At 31.6% G+C, this 14399-nt stretch overlaps 1 protein-coding gene across 8 annotated transcripts in view; it reads right to left on the minus strand.

The window, feature by feature from the left end:
• Positions 1 to 14399, minus strand: part of LOC126693460 (F-box/kelch-repeat protein At3g06240-like) — a 37165-nt gene that overhangs the window by 8854 nt on the left and 13912 nt on the right. Inside the window, exon 2 of one of the 8 annotated variants that reach the window (XM_050389444.1) lies at positions 9366 to 9490. The exons of 5 other annotated variants lie outside the window; for them this stretch is intronic. In XM_050389444.1, the coding sequence (XP_050245401.1) occupies positions 9366 to 9490 (125 nt within the window). Of the gene's footprint in view, positions 1 to 8967; positions 9284 to 9365; positions 9735 to 14399 lie in introns of those variants that run through there. 2 more of the 8 variants (XM_050389445.1, XM_050389443.1) reach the window with 2 other exon arrangements.

A 14399-nucleotide genomic window follows, 5' to 3' on the forward strand; every position in this document is an offset into this window, starting at 1 on the left:
CTATTAGGAGGATCATGACAAAAACAATCAAAGCAAGCGATCCCTTGTATACTCCAAGTTGTCTAAACTCTACATTGAATCCACTTGAGTAATTTTGAGGCAGCTTTATCTCATGGAATCTCTCATCATCGGCATCAAAGGACAAGATATATTCATAGCCCTAAAAATATGCTATAATGTGCAGAGCTCTATTTACAAATACACAACGTTTACCTAAAATAAAAATAGGTCGACTTAAGGACTCCACTGATATTTCAACCTTTCTCCACGAATCAGTACTGGATGTGTAAATCTCGGCCTCAATCCTGAACCGATTTATTACAAATTTTTCAATAATATCATAAAAACACGCAAGTCTAAGAATCTTGAAATCATTGTTTTGAGAATTATAAGCAAGTCCAAGAGTGACGCTCTCAAGTCTAAGAGTGCCGCTATCAACATAGTCAATCAAGCGAAAAGGGGCAAGTGTCTTAAACTTTCTAATGCTTGGGTTCCACAAACATATTATATGATCACCTTGGTCGGTAAGACAATCAAGGCAGAACATGCCATTACAGAAGCTAACCACGTTGAAACCAGAAAAGGGGATTTGAAAAGCAGAAATCTGGGTGAGCGTGTGGTCGCTATTGTAAAAAGCCGTACACAGTTCATGGCTAGATGAAAAATCCTTTGGTACATGTGTATATAACAGAACCATTATTATTGTTATTGTTGTCAGTGGATAGTGATTCTTTCGCTTTGTTGAGGTTGAGATGTGTGGTGATGAAAATCGGGTTGGTGATGATGGAGTACCAAGATTTGGAAACGTATCTGAATCGGACTAAGGATGTCGAACACGATGTCGTCAGGGACAGGGAGGCGCTTTTCCGTAGGTCGAGACATCTTCGTTGGCGGTTCCATTTAGGTTTCTGAATATTTCTGATTATTTAACTATTCAGACCTTACTACTTTATAATGCCTATGGCCCATGGTGCTGCGGCCCACGTTGTAAAAAGCCCATTTACCAAAAAAAAATGGGTAAATTTTCTAGAAAGTTTTTGAACTTCTGCTTATAATAAATATAATTTTTTTTTTAAATCTAACGGTAGAATTACATTTTTTATTATATTTTTCATACTTTTAAAATTTTAAAAAGATTAAAGATCAATAAGTACATTAACAATCAAATTTTAAAGTTTCATTCTATCATTTTTTTTTAAAAAAAAAAAAAAATTAAGTTTCAAGTTTTTGTAATATAAAATTATGCATAAAAAAATGTATATTGTCAAGAGATCTCGGTTGGCGGTTCGATTTAGCTTTCTGAATATTTTTGATTACTTTTAACTATTAAGAACTTTCTACTTTTATAATACCTATGGTCCATGATGCTGCGACTCTGGACCTAAACACCCACGTTGCCAAAAGCCCATTTACCAAAAAAAAAAAGGGTAAATTTTCTAGAAATTTTTTGATCTTCTTTTTATAATAAATATAAATTTTAAAAATCTAATGGTAGAATTACATTTTTTATTATATTTTCCATACTTATAAAATTTTAAGAAGATTAAAGATCAATAACTACATCAACAATCAAATTTTAAAGTTTCATTCTATCATTTAAAAAAAAAAAAAAATTTAAGTTTCAAGTTTTTGTAGTGTAGAATTATGCATAAAAAAAATAAGTGTATTGATTAAATAGTAAATGACACCGATTTGAATGAAATTTGACATACCTTATTGTCATCCCATTGTTCGACCCAGGACTTTATAAATATGCATTTTTGACAAAATTTTCTAAATTGCATGTAAACCATTATGAAAAAAGAATTTTATTTATTTGTTATGCCAAGGAGCCGCACCAGTAATTTTGTACTAAATTGTGTTGAATTATATGGATTTACAAATTATAAAATTATTTGAAGCAATTATCCAGCCTTGTATGGCAATTGTAAATTGTTTGGCCATTGAAACAAATTTCGATGAAAAAAAAATCTTTGCTCCTATATGGTCTGGTAGGTTAAAGGAGGAGAAAGTCTCCCCCTCTTCCCTCACCCTTGGGTTTGTTTTTATTTTCCAATAACAAGAAGTCAATAACATTCTCGTGCCTTTTGTAATGCTGGTCCTATCAAAAGCTACCAACTAAAACGTACTTGACATTCAAATAGTAAGTTATAAATAGACATTTGGAATTAAGGACTAAAACCTAAAGCTATGCTCATTACAATTTTGTAGTCTTCCAAATCACAGCAATAGTGCCATGCCAGCAGCAGCAAGAATAAAAGTCAACATAATTACAGCTATGTTTTAAACACAAGCTTCATTCGATAACAATTCTTCAGCAGCTTTCCTATACCATAAAACACTATCACCACAAAAGGGTCATGTCTTACATCTTTTATGTCAAACCTGTAATCAAAATTATTCCTGAGCTTGAGGTTGAAAAGGCCTATCTAAATCCCTAGGCAAGGAGTGACATGTTAGCAAACATAACTACCAAATCATTCAACCAGGAAAAATTGTTTGAAACAAGAGAGTACATCAATTTATTAGTGACTTAATTTTTTTTTTTTTTAAAAAAATTTTATGCAGTGACTTAACCGTTGAAACAGAGGCAGAAAAATAGTGATTCAATCACTTGTCATATAAGTGTGCACATTATCCTTGAACAGATCAGCAACAATCATTGGAAAATAGGCAAACTAAACTAAGCATGTAATTTTATTAAATTAATAGGCTTAATTCTTTTAAAAAGAACTAAAAGAATAAAGGCACTGAAAAATCATATAATTGAGTAAAAAATTTGACTTTGACTTATGCTGTATACAAAAGTAGGAGTATTCAATCATATCAAGTGGTCTATATATATATCACTAGCCCACTTATCAACAATCTCAATAAGTCCAACCATCTTATATTATACAAAATAATATATTTTGATAACTCCAAGATTTTCAGCAAACTCTTAACATTTTCAAGCAGTTAAAACATTTTTTTTAAAAAAACAATAGAATCAAATGCAAAGAATATGAAGGCTTTATTTGATAAAGTGAAATATAAAATTAGACTTATTTATTGCTTATCACCAATAAGTCCACTCTCTGCACCCTGGATAGGATACAGAAATTAAGCCCCTTTTTTTGGGTGGGTTCTGATTTCTGAAGGCAAAGAGATTAAGCTCATCAAAATTTTCATTTTATCAGAAGGGCAATCACATATGATAAGATTATGTAATGTATGCAGCACCATGACATTGCCATCTTTGAGGATGCGAAAAACGTTGTTGACACAAATATCAATTGGGCATAACAGCCACAATCCCCATTAAAATAATTTTCTTAATAAATTAATACGTCTGATGTTCATGTCATAAACAATAAGAGAAAAGAAAGAAACAACATAATAAGAGCTCAAATTCAAATTGCATATTTGATACCAAAATACATGTCATTGAACTTCACAAAAATAGCTACCTCGCTAGAAACTTCAACAGACTAATCTTCATATTCAGACGATGCATTTACCCCCATCAAGTAGAACCAGACTCTCCATAAAATTAGATGCATAACCAACCCATCTAATATATCTCTTTGATACAAGAATGTTTTGATTTAGATTCTTCTCAGGGTCAATCAAATTCAGCTCTGTGGCATTGCCAAATAGAAGTTCACCATTGTCAGTGACGCCTAAAAAAGAATGAATCCAATCGATTGGTACAGATTTTCTAGTCCAAGACTCTACCAAACCATATTCCTTCATCACCCATATGTCGCATATGGGGTCTATATCACGAGACAAAACAATAAAAGCCAGCAATCCCTTGAACACTGCAAGACATCCTTGGTATCCACCTAAGGAATCCTGAGGCAACATTATCTTATGGAATCTCTCATCATTGACTTCAAAGGACAAAATGAAACGGCCGTTGTTAGTAGATGCTATAGAGTGAAGTGCTCCATTAAAAAATATAAGCGGTGAAGTATGATAAACATATCCAATGTTGGGTTCGGATGAATCCACCGATATTACAACCTTTCTCCATGAATCCGTACTCAATGTGTAAACCTCGGCCTCAGCCGGTCGATCTGGGCCATCTGGCTCTTCATCTGACTTTTGAGAACACGTAAGTCTGAGAATCTTGAAATCATTGTTTTGAGAATTATAGGCAAGTCCAAGAGTGACCCAACTAAAAAATTCAGTCAGAAGAGCAGGAGCAAGCATCTTAAACTTTCTAATGCTTGGGTTCCAACATATTATAGGATCATCATCATATCTACTTAGGCAGAAGATGCCGTTACAGAAGCAATTGACGAAGTAACCATCCAAAAAGCAAAATGGGGTTTTAAACCTTGAAATCTCAGTCAATATGTGGTCCCTATTGCAAACAAATGCAACCAATTCTTCTTCATTAGATGAAAAGTACTCTGATTTAGATGTATATAGCAGATAATCATTGTGACTATCTTTATTAGATAGTGATTTGGCTTCGTTGAGCTTGAAGTGTGTGGTAATAAATATGCGGCTGGTTATGGTGGAGTTCAAAGATTTTGAAACGCACCTGAATCGGATTAAAGATTTCACTGGCAGCCGAGTCAGTATGTCGAATACGATGTCGTCCGGGACACACTCGGTAGACAATATTAGCTTTTTCGTAGGTTGAGACATCGGTGGTTCTTTTGGTTTGGGTTTGCGGCTAAAAGAAAGTTTTTTTTTTTTTTTTTTTTTTTTTGAAGATGCGGCTAGTCGGCTACAAAAAGGCAAAGTAAAAAAAAAAAATACAGCGTGTATATGTATACATTCTCCACCTGAATGGAGTCCAAGTAAAAATCAAACACCTTAAAATTCTTGAACTTTAAGTTAATACTGACACAATATGTATCAAACATTTTTATTTGGTGGAGAGGATATATACCGTTTTTTAGGATAGGTTTACAATGCTATGATACTACTAAATTCTGTTAGCTCGCAATTCTAAGCTTATCATACTCCTTTGTAATATATACTATAATTTTAGCAATAAATTTTCTAATTTTTATTAAAAATACAACTAGGCAAGGGAAATATAATAATTTTTTTTTTTATCTAAAAATTTCCTGTGATAATTTAAGTCTCAAGTATAGTGGTTGTATGGCATCAACCAACTAAATTTAATTTTTTTTAAAATGAAATTTAATGAATTTTCTGCAATTTGGTATAGTCACTTGGTGCAACCACGGCTTTTAAGCCCAATTTTTATTATATAATAAATAAATAAATAAATATATATATATATATATATATATATAGGGGAAAATAACAACATTAACTAACAAAATAAGATCCTTTATTTCACTAAGATTCCACCTAAACTCTTAATAACAATTTTAAAAAAATCTTAACCAAAAAAAATTTATTGTTCATTGCTTCTTGCAAATCTAAAAATTTTTATTTTTTGTACTTCAAATTTACAACACCAAACAACTAATATAACCCCAATGTACTCACATAATGCTTATTCAACCAAATTCCTAAGCACAAACAATACAACATATCAAATGAAAATACTTCCTCAATATGAAAATACATTTTAGCAGATAAACCTTTGCAATACCTAAAACTATTCCTCACCTATGTCAAAATATTTTCTATGTGCATCAAATTATGATATGGGTTTTGTACTTGAGATGATAGAGAGATGATTGCTTGAGAGATAACACCAAATCCAGGGATGTATAGCTATGGAGCTGTGAGAAACACTGAAGTTAAGGGGACCAAAAACATTGATTTTGAAAAAACTTGTTTTGGATATAACGTTAGTGAAACTTGATTTTCTTAAAATCAAGTTCACTTTAAAAAAAAATCCCAACATAATTCAATAATTTTAAAATTGAGTTACAGACACAACAAAAATATTTCATAGAATATTTTTTCAAATTCCCATGAAACTCGGTCTTAAGAATATCGAGTTTAGCATTGAAAAAATTTCTGAAGAACTCGAGTTCCAACTGGATTTTTTTTTGTTTTTTTTTTTTTTTTTTAAATGTTGGGAAAAGCCACGGATGCTCGTCTAGCTTGGCAAAAACTTACCTAAAACTCAAAAACATTAAAATTGAGTTACATTGAAGCTCGATTTTTAAAAATCGAGTTTCAAAACAAGGGCACGGTACTTAATAGTTTGAAAATAGGAATATTGTGTTGGATATTTTAAAAAAAAAACCTATTTCCCCCATCTTTTTTATACAAAAATGTTCCAATGCAACACAAGACTTCTTATTGTTTCAGAGTATGCTAAAGAAGCTAGACCTTGAGGTTTGGACAGTCATCGCTTGGTCTCTACTCTCTATTGGAATGCTTGTAACAAGTTCGATTTTGAAAACATTCAACTACAACCGAATGCCATCCGTGATGGAGCTACTATATTTTCTGGAAGAGTACTAGCACTTCAAAGCAGCTCAAAAAAAATAAAGACCCAACAGAGTCCGTTTTTGTCAAGCGTGTATCTTTTACAGCAACGTCATGTATTGTGTTTAGCTGGAGAAATTATAGCGTCCTCTAGTGGACCACGTCACTTGTCCATTATTCCACAAAAAAACTTTCACTTGTTTAAAATTGCTGAGTTAGTAATTAACTTCTGTTTAAAATTCTTTTCTAACTAACAATTTTAAACAGGTGGAAGTTTTTTAATGGAATGGTGAACCATATCACTTGTTTACTATGTGGATCTTATAATTTCTCGTTTAGCTGCTAAGCTTGCTAGGCTCTTTCGTGAGCTGTTCACTTTTTCGTTTGCTTGTCTGTCACTAGATCAGTTTTTGTATACTTAGCTTCCTAACTTTTAAATTTTAAAAAAAATAAAAAATAAAAAATAAAAAAAGCCTAAAATTTCGGAATTTTATTTTGGCCTGAAATTTTTTTAAAATATAGGAATTTAAAATTGAGTGCTTATACTCAGTTGACCAGATTCTTTAAACCTTTCTAAGACTTAATAAAGTGTGAGTGAAGGTGTTTTGTGACCCAAAAAAAAAAAAAAAAAGATTAAACCCTGGCAAGAAAAACACTTACATTAGATTATTTATTTTACACTACATTTCAATAAAATATTATTTCTTTATCAATTTTTATTACTCTCCCAAATCATTTCTCCCTCCCTCAGTGTATATGAGTAAAGAAGTAAAAATGTAATCCCAAATTAAAAACTAAACATTCAAATAGTAAAATTTGGGATTAAGGACTAAAAGCTAAAGCAACGCTCATGACATTTTTGTCACCAGCACAAAAATGAAACAAATATTATGTTTGCTAAGCATATATTCGTGTCCATGACTTTGCCATGTCAAAACAAATATAATAACATCTTTGTTTTAAACAGAAGCTTCATATGCTAACAATTCTTCAGCAGCTTTCCAATGACAACATAAAACACTCGCCAGAAAAGGGTCATTTTTTAAAATTTACATCATTTATGTCAAACCTGTAACCAAAATTATTCCTAAGCTTGAGGTTGAAATGCCTGTCTAAATCCCTAGGGCAGGAGTTACATATTAGCAAACTTAACTACCAAATCATTCAACTAGGAAAAAAATGTTACAATCAAGACTCAAGAGAGTACATCAATTTATCAATGACTTAACCATTGAAACAGAGGCAGAAAAATAGTGATTCAATCACTTGTAATATTTGAAGTGTGCACATTATCCTTGCACAGACCAGAAACAATCAGATTTATAACTTAATGCTTTTAAAAAGAGCTAAAAGATTAATGGCATTGAAAAATCATAGATTTGAGTAAAAAATTTGACTTTGACTTCTGCTCTATACAAAAGTAAAGAGTATTCAATCATTTACCAAGTTCTCTATATCACTAGCCCATTTATCAACAATCTCACTAAGCCCAGCCATCTTATATCATACAAAATCATATATTTCAATAATTCCATGATTTCCAGCATACTCTAACTAACTGAAGCAGTTGAAACATATTTTATAAAAAAGCATAAGATCAATCAACTATGGCTGCAAAGAATATAAAGCCTTCTATATGATATCGTGAGATATAAAATCAGCCTTATTTATTGCTTACCACCGATAAATCAACTTTCTGCACGCAGAAATTAAGCCACTTTTTTTTTGGTGGGGGCTGAAAGCAAAGAGATCAAGCTCATCAAATTTTTCATGAGGGCAATCAGATGTGATAAGATTATGTTGGCTAAGCATGTATGCAGCACCATGAAATTGCCATCTTTGAGGATGTGAACAATGTTATTGACACGAATATCAATTCGGCATAATAGCCATAATCTCCTTAAAAAAAAATTCTTAATAAATTAGTACCTCTGATGTTCATGTCATAAAAAATAAGAGGGAAGAAACAAACAACATAATAAGAGCTCAGATTCAAATTGCATATTTGATACCAAAATACTTGCCATTGAACTTCACAAAAATAGCCACCTTACTATAAACCTCAACAGACTAATCTTTGTATTCAGATGACACATTTACCCCATCAAGTAGAACCAAACTCTCTATGGAATTGGCTGCGTAACCAGCCCATCTAATAATTGATTCCGTTATAAGACTGTTCTGAAGTAGATTCTCAGGGTCAATTGATATCAGCCCCATGAAAATCATAATTAGCAATTCACCATTGTCTGTGCAGCCATGGAAATGATGAAACCAATCGATTGGTACACATTTTCTGGTCCAAGACTCTGCCACGCCATACTCCTTCATCACCCATAAGTGGCACATAATGCCCCCAGTAGCTAGACGGTTAGAGATAATAATATAAGCGAGCGATCCCTTGAACACTGTAAGATATGATTGGTACACATCTAAGAAATCCAGAGGCAGCATTATCTTATGGAATCTCTCATCATTAATGTCAAAGGATAAAATGAACCTGCAGTGTTTATGCGCTGCTATACAGTGCAGTGCTCCGTTAAAAAATATATATGGTGAATGATGATAAAGACGTCCAGCGTTGGGGTCGGACAACTCGGCAGACACTACCTTCCTCCACGAATCCGTACTCAATGTGTAAACCTCAGCCTCAGTCAGTGGATCTGGCTCTCCAAGAGACCCTGGGAAACTCACAAGTCTAAGAATCTTGAAATCATTCATTTGAGAATGATAAGCAAGTCCAAGGGTGGCACTATCAAAAGGGTCAGTCAAAAGAGCAGGAGCAAGCATCTTAAACTTTCTAATGCTTGGGTTCCACAAATATATCATATGATCACCATTATTTTCGTTACACCTATCAAGGCAGAAGATGCCATTACAGAAGCAATTCAGGAAGGCATCACAAATGGGAAAGGGGGTTATAAACCTGGAAATCTCAGTCACTGTGTGGTCCCTATTGTAAACAAGTGTACGCAATTCTTCGTGAAAAGAATAGCCCTCTGTTACAGGTGTATATAGCAGATAACCATTGTGACTATTTTTATTGTATAATGATTTGGCTTCGTTAAGCTTGAAGTGTGTGGCAATGAAAATGGGGTTTGTGATTGTAGAGTACCATGATTTAGAAACGCACCTGAATCGGATTAAGGATTTCACTGGTAGCCGAGTCAGTATGTCGAATACGATGTCGTCGTCCAGAACACGCTGGGTCAATAATCTTAGCTTTTCCGTAGGTCGAGACATCGGTGGTACTTTTGGATCTTTGGTATAGGTTTGCGGCTGCCAGAAGGTAAAGTAAAAGAGGAGCCATTTAACAGACTATTTTCAGCGTGTTTGGTTGAAAATGAAAATGCTTCCTTTTTAATTTTCACATGTTTGGAAATGGAAAGACTGAGGGAAGAGAAAAAGAAAAGAATATAATATATTTAATTTAGATATATATATATATATATATATATATATTTTCCTTGAATACTCCAAATAAAAATTGAAATTTTAAAAGTCATCAGTGGTGACCTCCAAAAATTGCAGCATTTTTACTTGTCTTTCTTCTCATTTCTACCCATTTAGGGTTGATGAGAAAAGTGGGCCTTGGTGGATAATTACTCCCTCTACTTTCTCATTTTCTTTCTTATAATGCCAACCAAAGAAGGGAAATTGTCATGTCAGTACAACTTTTTTTTTTTTTTTTTTCCCTCTGTTTTCAAACAAAGTTTAATTTTTTTTTTACTGTTTGAAGTGTCACAAATCACTTATTAAAACAATCTAAACATTCATTTATTTGATATTTGAAGTTTATAAATCACATTTATTATAATATTAGTAAAAATTTTATAGCATGTTTAGTATTTTACAAAAAATTAAAAAAAAAAGAAAAAAAAAGGATGAAAATTGGTGTAACTAGTAGTATAAAACAAATTTTAATATAATTAGAGCACTTTACAAATATTTTACTAAATGAAATTACCACCGCGCACCCTTGATGCAGTGGTTATTCCACAAGTGTATGTGCTTGTAGGGTGTGAGGTGTGAGGGGAAAGGGTCGAGGTTCAAGTCTTCAAAAGTGAGTTTCATACATATATATATATATATATATATATATATATATATATATACTTAAATTAGGTTATAGTAGAATTTCAATCTTGTATAAATAAATAAAAACTAAACAAAATTAAAAATGCCTATCATTAGTCTCCACAATTTATACTTAAATTTTATTTATGAATAATATATAAATGTATATCAACATGCCAAATAATTGTATTTTTTATTCATCTTTTGACTCACTTCTCTCTGCCACTTGGATTAACTGATGTTTGTATAGATAAATTGATGTTGGCAACCTTTGGATTGGCAAACGATGGAGATCAGTGATGCTCTTGATGCTATTGTTGTCAAGTGATAGTAGAAGGGTCAACCGACCCACCCATTATTTAATTAATAAATTTTTTAAAATAACTAGCTCTTCCTATCTTATATAAAAGCCAATTAGTTCATACAAACCCTTGTAAATTACTATTGTTGTTTAGTTATTAGTGTTGTTTGCCTTTAAAGAGTTACATTGATACTAATCTTAGGGTTTTTTTAATATATTTATATTTATATTTTTTCTACTTAATTTAATAATAATAATAAATTTGTCCAACCCATAGGTTCAACCCGGCCTAATCCGACCCATGTAGGTTGGGTTGGGTTGGACTTATGTGGTGGGTTGGGTTGAGTTGAATTTTTTTTGATCCACCATAGTGGGTTGGGTCAAAAAATCCCCTTAACTAGACTTAACCTGACCCATGCACACCCCTAGTGCTTTGCAAAGGAGATGGTGGTGTTGCTATGAAAGGAAAGGTGGGGAAGAGAAAAACAAATATTAATATGTTTAGAGATCAAAATAATATTTAAATAAAATAGAGAAACTAATATTAAGTCAGATGTAAGTGTATGTGACTTTGAGTTTGTTAAAAGAGAAAAAGTGAAAATTTTATTTTCTAGACCAAATAATTTGGCTAAAATTGCGTTAAGATTGATGTGAATGCTCTAACAATATGATTGTGCCAAGAGTATTGATGGTCATCTATACACACACACCATTGATACTCCTCCAACTATTGAATTAAAAAATTAATTAATATTTTTTTAAAATCTTGTAAAGTAATTTTTTTACCACTTATAATGTATGATTGTTTTTTTTTTTTAAATAGAAAATATTTTAAATTTTGTTTCAAAATTTTATTTGAAATAGTAATTTAAACTTTTTTTTACTCTGGTAATAGGGCTTCATATAGAGTAGAATATGAGAATTAAATATCTTGGTTAGTCAGTTAAGCTATAAGGCTTGATACGCATAATAATTTTAGCTTACCTATGATATGATGAAGACTCTAATAACTAATTTATTTACACTATAAGAAATAAAGATGCATTTTGACAAGTTTTTCTAATTTGAACTGTACATAATCAATTGTAATGGTCTTCATAAGTATAAGTACTTGTAGGGTGTGAGGTGTGGGGGCAAGGGTCAAGATTCAAGTCTCTAGAAGTGAGTTTCACACACATATACACTTAAATTTCATCAGTCTCAACAATTTATACTTAAATTTTATTTATGAATAATATAGCTCAGTATACTTATTGAGATATCAACATGCCAAATAATTGTATTTTTTATTCATCTTTTGACTCACTTCTCTTTGCCACTTGGATTAACTGATGTTTGTATAGATAAATTGATGTTGGCAACCTTTGGATTGGCAAACGATGGAGATCAATGATGCTCTTGATGCTATTGTTGTCAAGCGAAAGTAGAAGGGTCTTTTTGTTGTTGAAGGTGCTTTGCAAAGGAGAAGGTGGTGTTGTTATGAAAGGAAAGGTGGGTAAGAGAAAAACAAATATTAATATGTTTAGAGATCAAACTAATATTTAAATAAAATAGAGAAACTCATATTAAGTCTAATGTAAGTGTATGTGACTTTGAGTTTGTTAAAAGAGAAAAAGTGAAAATTTTATTTTCTAGACCGAATAATATGACTAAAATTGTGTTAAGACTGATGTGAATGCTCTAACAATATGATTGTGCCAAGAGTATCGATGGTCATATATATATATATATATATGACCATCGATACTCCTCCAACTATTGAATTCAAAAATTAATGTTTTAATTAATATTTTTTAAAATCTTGTAAAGTAATTTTTTTTTTTTACCATTTATAATGTATGATTGTATTTTTTTTTTAAATAGAAAATATTTTAAATTTTGTTTCAAAATTTTATTTCAAATAGTAATTTAAACTTTTTTAACTTTGGTAATAGGGCTTCATATAGAGTAGAATATGAGAATTAAATATCTTGGTTGAAAACACCAAAAATTCAGTTAAGCTACATGACTCTTGATATGCATAATAATTTTAGCTTACCAATGATATGATGTAGACTCTAATAACTAATTTATTTACACTATAAGAAATAAAGATGCATTTTGACAAGTTTTTCTAATTTGAATTGTACATAATCAATTGTAAAAAAGGATTATCTTTATTTGTCATTCTAAGGATCCTTACTAGTAATTTCATACTAAATTGTGTAGAATTCTATGAATTTACAAAGGAAAAGATTATTATAAGTCTCCCAACCTAATATGGCAATCAGAAATTTGTTTGGCCATTGAAATAGAGTTTCGACGAAAGAAACTCTGTTCCTATTTGGTCTGGTAGGTTAAAGGAGAAGGAGGAAGTCTCTCAATCTCTTTTTATTATCTTAACTTATTTTTAGGGATGCTGTTGTGCTTTTAGTAATGCTGGTTCTATCAAAAGCTTCGAGCTCAAAATATGCCTTCAACAGATAGTAATACAAAGAAACTCAATTTCAGCCTCATGACAAGGAACTACAGAGAAATGCTATGGACAAGTATCTCTATCACCCTATTGTATAGCACAAATCATACTATCCATCCTTAGAACTTTGGAATCTTATTAAAAAGCAATTTATAAGCTTAACAAGCAATTGGATCTAGTTAGAGTAGTCAACAAATAAAAAAAAGGTAATTGTATCTATTTAGATGCCCAACCTTCTCATTCAAAATATTTATCTTGCAGTTCAAAGATATACATATAACTCTGGAGAAAGCAATAAGATGGAATGGTATAAGAAAGAAACACTAGAGTAATTAGCTTTAATATTTTCTTTGATACAAGAAAACTTGAGTAAGGACATCAGTGGCCACACATAAAACAACAAACAAAGGATTAGTTTCAAAATTTTGGGCTAGACTATGGATCCTCAACAGATTAGTTAAAGTTGACCGTATATCATACTATGTCCAAATGATTGTCAGTGGTGTTTTGAATTTATATAATCATCTCTCTTCTAGTTAAACATAAAACTATTCTATCAAAGTTATATAACACATTTAAAACAAACTTTATGTAACTAAGCAAAACAATATAAAACATGCAAAAGCCTTATAAATTGCAAGCTTGTAAATTTGCCGCATCTACATCAGTTAATGCTGCACATTAAAGAACTCCAACTTAAAACAGGATAAAAAGCAGCCACAAGATAATTCACACGAGCAGTTAACATATTCTTTTATCGATAATAACTAATAACTTATACACACACTTGCTTTTAACTGAAATCGTGATTTCAAGACACAATTTCTGTTAAAACAAGTCTGTGTGATAACCAATGCTCTTCTTTAATTCCAAGTAGGATTTATCTTATCTCATTATACATATTAATGTATCCCAAACCAAAAGTGCTTAACATACAAATAGCAAGTTAGAAATAGAAATTTGAAGTGCTGGGTAGCATGGTAGCTTTGGACAGAGCAGCAACAATCAGTGGCTAGTAGCCTACTAGGCAAACTAATAAATGTATCTAGTCAAAAAAATTGACTAGGACTTCTACTGTATACAACATTAAGGCAGTTCCACACATTCCTAATTGTTCATGTTGCTATGTCCACTTATCAATTATCTAACTAAGCCCAGCCATCTTATATCAAACAGAATCATATATTTCAATAATTTGGATGTTATATT

This window comes from Quercus robur, chromosome 7 (genome assembly GCF_932294415.1).
Source record: "Quercus robur chromosome 7, dhQueRobu3.1, whole genome shotgun sequence".
NCBI classification, from domain to species: domain Eukaryota; kingdom Viridiplantae; phylum Streptophyta; class Magnoliopsida; order Fagales; family Fagaceae; genus Quercus; species Quercus robur.